Consider the following 8,986-nt stretch of genomic DNA (forward strand, 5'->3'; position numbering starts at 1 on the left):
GATGTAAAAGGGGCCCGATTTAAAGTTAAAAAGTTCACAGCGCTCAAAATGAGTTTGAGGAAATGATTGGCATCACTGTTGCTCAGCGCAGTAGAGGAAGTGCTGTAGGAAGCCTGTTTTCATATCAGTACTCCTGTCACTTTTTCAAGAGCATGGAAACTATATTTAACTTTAGACCACACCCCTCCTTGTTTGTTCAGGGTGGATGTGTAGCTCATTGTGCAGGCAAAATCCCTCTTTTTAGAGGATATGTTTGCATAAAGAACATGTAAAATACCTGTGTCAGCTAGTACTTTCAGATAAATAGCATGCTTTCTCTTAATGTAAGGTGGAGGCTTTTTTTTAAATGATGAGAGTTTTTCCTACCCATTTTACAGAGGGAAGCAGCCTCAAGCCACATGACTTAACTGGAGTTGGGGCTTGCCAAAGTATTGATATTATGTTGATATGGTAACACGAGTCAAGATGATGTCTTTAATTTTCAATTATTATATTGTGATGTGGCATAAATTTTGTCATTTCCTGGTTTTAAAGGTGGCATAACAGTAAAAACAAAACAGTAAAGTCATTTTCTGTACTTAAGAGAGTTGTTCTAGCTGTTCTATTATTTGCCTATTAGTCATTATATCCACATTAGAGAGGATTGTTTATCAAAAATCTCATTGTATTAATATTTTGTCAAGATATTTGGTCATAAATATTGTGATATTTGACTTTGTCCAGCCCTAGTTGTTGTTGGGTTTTTTTGTTTGTTTTTTTGTAGGAAAAATGTGATCTATAGCGTATATTTCAGCGCAGCCTGAAAATATCCGGATATACTTGAAAGAGTACACTCTGTGTGCCTTTCCATGTGCTAGACATGAACTTATCCAAGGTAAGATCCTATATAAACTCCATATAACAAACTCTAATCTAGCCACAATTTATCCAGGTGTCAGCCCCGCCTGCATTGGATGTAAGCTTTCACCACGCATCTTAGCACATATGTTTTGGTTTTGTTCTGCATTACAGGTATTTTGCTCCGAACAAGGATAATTACATTATTATTGCCAGCCCTGCTGGCAAGAAGATTAAGTTTTCTTAAAGGGTAATACAACTTTCCTCCTTTACACAGCAAGTGAGTAAAAGATATAATGCTTCAGCAGTTTTCATTGATGTTGCAAACAGAACTTAACTTTTCAGGACTACAGTGTTTTAACTTATTTTAATGTAGAAAGTGGAGGGAGTCATCAGAATTTTGTATGATTTTTACTTGTGACTTGCTAGTGACTTGCGCATGTGTGACTTACTTCCTCCTCGGCCATAGAGAAGGAAGTTTTGACAATCACTGAAAAAAAAAAAGCCTTGCCCTTTGTGCTTCTTTGACACAGGTCAGGGTCTGATTGACCTTGGCTGGGTCAAAGACCACAGTCACCCAGTGATGCCTGGTTACATCACTGATTATAAACAAATGATGATTATTATGATATGATAAGCAGGGGGTCATTATTCAAAGAGAAAAATGTATGAAGACTACTTTTGCTGAAATTTGTTTAGGCAAAGTTAATGTAATGGATGCTAATGAACATAAGTGGTACAAATCTGCCTGTGGACTACCTATGCATTGTGAGGCTTTGGTGGTTTCAGAGTGGTGGAGTAAGGCTGACAGCACCACCATCTGGACAGTGAAGGAAACATTTCTGTTCCTGTCATGGCCTCTGGATAGCTCAACGTTGATACAGTATTTCTTGGGGGGAAAAAAGAGACAGTATTTTATATATTTTAATAAAGACACTGGTCAAATTACAAATCCCAGTTCCAACAAAATTGGGTCATTGTCAGAAACATAAATTAAAAACAGAACACAGTGATTTGCCTATATTAAATTAAATATAGTAAAAGACATTTAAGAAGCTATTTAATGTTTGACCTGATAAACTTTATTGTTTTTTTGTAAATAAACACTCATTCTGAATTTGACACTGCACTGTGTTTCCAAATACATGGGATAGGTGCAACAAAAGACTGAGAAAGATGCGGACTGCTCAAAAATCACCTGTTTGAAATGTTTGACAGGTAACAGGTGAATTACTAAGAGGTGATAGTATCAGAGGATTTCACCACCTGCAATCCCTAATGTCATTAAAAAAAGATTCAGAGAATCTGCAGAAATTCTACACAAAATGGGCAAGGCCAAAAACCAACACTGAACGCCTGTGACCTTTGACCCCTCAGGCAGCAATACCAACATGATTAAAGGGTACTAGATGGGTTCTGGGACACAAAGAGGAGAGGGACCATCCAGATTGTTACCAGTGCCAACTTCAAAAGCCTGCAGCTGTGATGGTATGGGGATGTGTTAGTCACCATGGCATCATGGGTAACCGTCACCTCTGTGAAGGCCTCATTAATGCTGAAAGGTACAGAGAGGTTTTGGAGCAACATTTGCTGCCATCCAGGTGACCTCTTTTTTTTTTTTTTTTTTTTTTTGGAGACGTTTCTGTTTATTTCAGCAGTGATGATGACGATGCCAAGACACCTTCTCCACGTGTTAGAACAGTGTGGCTTCGAAGTCAAAGAGTTCAGGCACTAAACTGTCCTGATGCAGACATCAAATTCAGAATGAGTGTATATTTACAGAAAACAATATAGTTAATGAGCTTGAATGTGAAGTATCTTGTCTTTGTATTGTGTTCAGTTCAATAGAAGTTGAAAAGTATTTGCAAATCATTGCATTTTGTTTCCCAACTTTTTTGGTGTAAGGATTTGTAAATGAAATTTTGCTGAAGTGACTGATTTAAACATAATGTATTTGAAAAGGGTTTTGGTGTCCTCGTGGTCCAAAACCAGTTGTTGTTGCTTTCTACCGGCTGTCCAATAGAGGCACAAACATTTTTACATTGCGTTATACTCTTGTGAGATGTGATTTGTTTAAGACTTGCCACTTGAGTGCATACCGTTATGCACTTCGTATGCCCTTCCCTGGCTGTGTTGATTTTTACAAAAGTACAGTTTTCAAAGTAAAGGAATGCCACTTAAGATCACAGCAGGGATTTCTCTTGTTGTTCAGTACTTGTCATGCCAACAACTCGGTAAAAATATTTATGTCACACTTAGAAGATAATTTTGACAGTTTAAAAACAAAAATCATGATGATATGTATGGTCATTGTCATTATTGTAATATAAGCACATAACATAATCAATCTTGACATTGATCCCTTCAGTTTGTTTTTTTCTTTTTAAAGAATTGTGATACATACTCAGCAGGATGCTCTGTAGCTGAACAAACATTGTGTCGGTGCTCTCTGGTGGACAAACTATGTAATGGAGAGTTTCTAAGCTAACTCAGACCTTCTTTTCATTTCTTTACTACTGTCTCTTGTTACTTATTGGTTGACATATATACTGATAGTGATATATCTGCAATAAGCCAATATCAGCTTGTGTCTTACGAGGAGTGGGAGATGTCAGGAATTTCTGAAGGCTGCAGTATCTCCCACTTGGCACAAAAAAAAGTGTTGATGTTGAAATCGTATTGCCTTGTGGATGACTGTATATGTGTATAGTGAACTCTTCAGTTGACCCAAATAATTCTGAAGAGTTACAGTCATGTTGTTTCAATTTTCTGTGCAAGACGTTATTAAAAAATGCCATTAAAGTTGAATTTATGGATGAGAAGTCTCAGAGAAAACTGCATTTTATTACAAATACAATCAGTAATGAGACAAAAAAAAGTTCATTTAAAAGACAAACGTTTGCAGAGTCGTAGAGACTTAAACCATTAATTTTATTTCTTAATCTGGTCTGTTTATTCCGTGGTAGGAGATTTCAATGTTTTTGTGAAATATAACCAGATTTATGGTGAAATTGTTTGTAATTTCAGAACAGTGTGACCACTCTTCATACTATCAGTGGGGTCAAATTCCTGAATGATTAATATCTCTTCTTAGTGCTCATTTGAGTGTTCCTGGTTTGAAGAAGAGCACGCTGCTTCCTTCTCTCCATTCATCAAAACTTGGATTGTCTTGGCCAAAAGATAATTCATTTTGTTGAAATGCCATGTTTACACAATTTTCGGAACATCTCGAACCAAGACAAATTTATTTTAAGTGCATGCATTACTTTGAGACAGTGCAGCTGATAAACCGTGTATTATTTATAGAATGGAATGCACCCCGTTGGGTCACGTATTTTGGACTTTGTAAAACTCATACATAACATCATAAAATGATATGGTTCATGTACTGCGCATGCACAAGCAGAATATTTGTGGTCAGCAAAATAAGGTTGTCAAAACTATCGATACTTAGATTTTTTTAATACTACATGTTTTAAACAATACAATACTAACATTTGATCATATCAAAGTATGGAAACGATCAAAGTGCTCAGTAAAGACTTCAAATCAATTTAGTATTTATTTTTATGCCTCAATATTTTGTTTGCCTTTGGACATTTTTCTTTTTGTCATAATGTTGAAAGAGGCATTAGGTATTTTTTTTTATAGTGGTACACTATATTCATGTTTAAAATTCTGCTCTTGTGACAACCCTTCAACAAATAATGACAAAGTTACTTTGGGTTCTGTTCATTGTTGCAGTCATTTATTTAAAAAACAGGTTGTGCCATGTTCACCACAACAAGACATAAATCATGTTGCCTAATACCATGTCAAGTAATTTCAGCTGAAGTATGAGTAAATTAAGGTTTATTACATTCAAATAAAGAAGCAGATAAAGGCTTTTAAGATTAAACAATTAGCATAACCACAATGAGTGCCATGTTGACGCAGCAGTGATTTTAAAACAGTTGGGCTGGCATTTGTTAAATGTTTCCTACTGTAAAGCTAGATGGCAGCACAACACTTTTATCAGCCCATCAGTCCTTCATAGCAAAAAGAGGCTCTCCATCACCTTCCAAAGCTTCAGTCCAGCCAAAAACTGTGACTAATTTGCAGATGTTTTTAAGTTGTCATGTATGACTTTCACCATCCAAACAAATGTCTGCAAAACATCCCTAATATGATTCATTTCCAATAATGTATAATCACCGCAAAAATGTTGAGGCAATTGATATAACACATAACTCTGTGATAAGAGACATAATTCACATGAGGAATACAGGACAAGATAATTATTTACAGTTAAGATACATACTTCATTGAAGTTAAAATACAAAAAGAGACATGTTTAATAAGTATTTTGGCTGTATAAAAATATAGTTGTATGCTTAAATATAAGGTAGCTTTATATAAATCCTTATATACATGCTGATAATTACATATTTTTAGCTATGTATATAACTAGTACATATTGTATAAATTTGCCCCTCACAAGTAGTTCCCTACATTCAGTTCAGTTGTGAAAGAATCCTGTTTGTCGCAGTTTGGGGTCCAGTACTGTCAGTTTCTTGAGAAAAAGTCCTCCCCATCCCAGGCTTGGTTCCTCCTCAGTTCATGGATATGTCAGAGAGGATCTTCAGGGATTGTCTTCTATCTCAGCTGCCAAGCTCACTTTGGACGCTGAAGAAGAGACACACATTCTTGTCAAGTCGCACAGGTCTGACTTGAATTCTTCCATAAATCACACACTTGTTCAGACACACTGAAACCTGCATCTAAGCATGCACAAACAGTATCTGTTATTGGAATCTCATTTTCATCCAGAGTGACCTGAGCACATCTTCCTCTGACGGACTGTACACAAGTAGCAGCCGTTCTTTTTGGATATTTAGTTGTAAATTTGTGGAATAAAACCTCTGAGGGGACTTATCTTCATCTGCTGTGATCAAATAACCCCAACAAGGATTCTCCTTTGCCTTTCCATTCCTGTCTTAGGCCACTGTGCATGTGCTTGAGTGTCTGCAGAGTCGCTGACCAGCTTCAGTGCTTTGTCTTCCTGTCTGGAGGGCAAGCTGAGTGACATCCTGGAGTGAGCGGCGTCGGCGTCCGTAGCCTGTCGAGCCAATCTTTATCTCAGGGGCCTTGACCTCTTTTAGCCTGTTGTTAATCTGGTGCAGTCGGTGGAGCAGGTCTTGGTAGGAACATGTGACTAGGAAGCAGCCAGATGATTTTGATGAGGTTGACCTCCTGCGTCTGATATTTAGGCCAAAGCTGGAAAAGGAAAAGAGATATTTATGTTCCATTTTCAGACAGCTTTCCAGAGTTGTTCTGACCTGGCAAAACACGTTGACAGGTTGTTAATTTTAAATTGTCATCAAGATCTGAAGTCACATAAATTTATCAGTGCAACAGAGGATAGATCATCCTCTGTCTTTAGTGACACAGTTTATCATTTTCCACATGGGGGACATTTCATTTGAAATTCCAGAGAGCATCTGCGACACCATCAAACACTTAATCAATAGGCTACCATGAGGCTCCCATAGCACTGCATTTATTAAGAGGGCCAACATATAACTGGACTAGAGCTGCACCGATTAGTTGATTAACCGATTAGTCAATTAAAAGAAAAGTTGCCTGCCAACTGTTTTGTTAATTGATTGATCGTTTCAGTCATTTTCCAAGAAAAATTTCAAGTACTTGCTCATTCCAGCTTCTTACATGAAAGGATTTGAGGCTTTTCTTTGTCATTTATGACAATAAATGAAAGTCAGTGGGTTTTGAACTAACAAAGTGACAAAAGAATCAATTTGAAGACATCGCTTTGATTTGAATAATGGTGAAAATATTCTGCAGATTGATCAATAATGGCAGTTTGGTTGGAGCCCTAAACTGCCTCTGGTTTGTTTCCAGCTATGGACATTTGTTGCATTTCATACCCTTTTCTAATCTGTCAGCCATTAAAATGCAGTTTTTCCTGTTACCTTGCTAGAGATGAGACCACTTTTGCATTGTCGTCCTGCTGTGGTCCAACATGGATTTCAGAACACTCCTCATTGGCTGCCTCTAAGTTGCGCAGGTCTCTTTTCATACGGCCCTGCAGCCATATTTTAAACCTGCCATAGAGAACAGAATAGATTGTGATAGCGAAAGCTGACTCTAATTCACAGAGACAAATCATAGGGTACAGACATAAAGTGTTATGTGACACAGCATCACACATCCAAAAATATAACATTATTTAATTTGATGCCAATGTAGCTCAAGAATTTACAGAATTTTCTTGTGCAAATTAACATTATCATGAAGAACGGTCAACCTTTACTTGTTTCCAATAAATAGAATATTATAATTCCATTATTGTCTAGCAAAAATGTCTGATTCATTAATCTTCCAGGCTGACATATCGGCTGATATTTGTTTAGCAAAGATGTACTGAATCAGTTATAGGTCTATTGAGAGTAACAAGAAAGCACAGAATGTTAAAGCATGTTTGAAGTAGAGACAGTTACTACTATTACATAGTTTGTCCACTGGAGAACACTGACAAGTTTATTTTTAAATTGTAAAATTCCCCTCTCACAACACATGTTTATGACTCTTCTGTAGTAACCAACTTGGTGATCCTTATCAAACAATTTCTATGTTTTCAGACACTGGCCTATAGATATATCGAAACTTTAGAACATTGGCTTTTAAAATCCAGTGTCTGCAGAGCCACAGCAAAACTGAAATTCTCTGCCTTTATCTGGATATTTTTATTTAATTTATTCTTTCTCATTAACTAACATACATGACTTGATATGACTATCTCTGAGTTATTGGTGGTGAACACCTGATTTGAATGCTTAAGTACAGAAGGATGAGGCTTTTTTCTCAGAATGAACACAATGTTCTCATCGTGGTAGGCATCATGATCAGGCAGCTCACCTTTTTTTCACACTGGTGTTGAGCTCCCCTGTGGCACCTTTAACCAGTGGCAGGACAGTGGTGAAAACACAGCAGCAGATGACAGTGTGCAGGGCTAATCTCATTTTGGCTGGGAGCTGTCAGTGGGTAAAGATAGAAATTACATTAGGAGATTAGCTCTGAACTGCTGCCACGTGTGTTTGATTAGTTTAGGACAGCATTAAATAAACTTTATAGCTGCACAACAGGATGATTGAGAATCATAGTTGCTATGTCAATTACAAGTCAGTATTAATGGATTTGCAAGGTAAGTTATTGATGAAACATCCAGTCATCAGTTCATGCAAAATCACTAAATAAAAAATCCAGTCCTTGCTCAACTCCAAGTTCTCCTAACTTGCTCCTAACTCCTCTCCCAAATTTGACAGGCCATCAATTTACATTCTTAGACACCGGAAGAATCCTTTAGCAATCTCTTAAGAATAATGTTAAACTTGAATTAAAACTGTGTAAAAAGTCACTTACCTCAGGCTCTAGCTTGTAATGTGATGTAGAAAATTTCTGACACACATCCAAGTGTGTTGTGCACTGTTTATCAGAGTTAGGTGTTTTCCAAGGCTGTAAAGAGTTTACCATGAGTTGAAGTCTGAAGTTTACACTGCTAACATGGGAGGCTTTATAGAAGGAGGGAGGGAGCTGTACCTGAATGCCAGACCCAGTGGGAGGGACTGTGGGACAGTTCATGTCAACCCATCCACCCCACATGTAGACAGTCAGACAAAAAACATGCAGATAGAGATTATAATTGAGTCAGCAATCCCCAAAATGGCGTGACTAGTGCTTATTAGTTTGTGCAAATCTTAATTCTGGTTTAATGCACCCCTTTTGTTTGAGAAAGTGTTGAAAGACTTGGTTTTTTGCTCTCTCTCAAATGTTTATTTTTGGCTTTGCAAATGGGAGACTTATGTGCACCAAGTCCATTTAAATATATATTTTTGTCCTCTTTTTCAATATTGGTCTTGAGGCTGGTTGTTTTGGTAAGTTAGAAGAGTGTTTTTTTGACCATGCGCGCTTTAAGGCGGTTAAATTGGGTGCACATGTTAATGGCTACATTAAATCTAAAGGACGTGTGTTTTTGGATGGCTCTTTGTAGTCCGAGTTAGCCATCTGTGATTTAAAATCACTACAAAAGTCCAAGTGTATTTAAATTAGGACTGTGTTGTTAAGACAACTGCATGCACTGGGAAAGTTTAAG

General features: G+C 37.2%; 1 protein-coding gene across 1 annotated transcript; it reads right to left on the reverse strand.

The window, feature by feature from the left end:
• Positions 1-4,563: 4,563 nt before the first annotated feature.
• Positions 4,564-8,376, reverse strand: LOC146316526 (pro-adrenomedullin-like). Its single transcript, XM_084734257.1, has 4 exons — positions 8,257-8,376; positions 7,753-7,868; positions 6,807-6,938; positions 4,564-6,093 (listed from the first exon to the last, which is right to left on the reverse strand). Exons 1-4 carry the CDS (start codon positions 8,365-8,367, stop codon positions 5,814-5,816), a joined length of 639 nt encoding a protein of 212 aa, XP_084590383.1. The 5' UTR covers positions 8,368-8,376; the 3' UTR covers positions 4,564-5,813.
• Between the last annotated feature and the right edge of the window lie 610 nt (positions 8,377-8,986).

This window comes from Lutjanus erythropterus, chromosome 13 (genome assembly GCF_056507025.1).
Source record: "Lutjanus erythropterus isolate fLutEry1 chromosome 13, fLutEry1.hap2, whole genome shotgun sequence".
In the NCBI taxonomy this organism is placed as follows: domain Eukaryota; kingdom Metazoa; phylum Chordata; class Actinopteri; order Lutjaniformes; family Lutjanidae; genus Lutjanus; species Lutjanus erythropterus.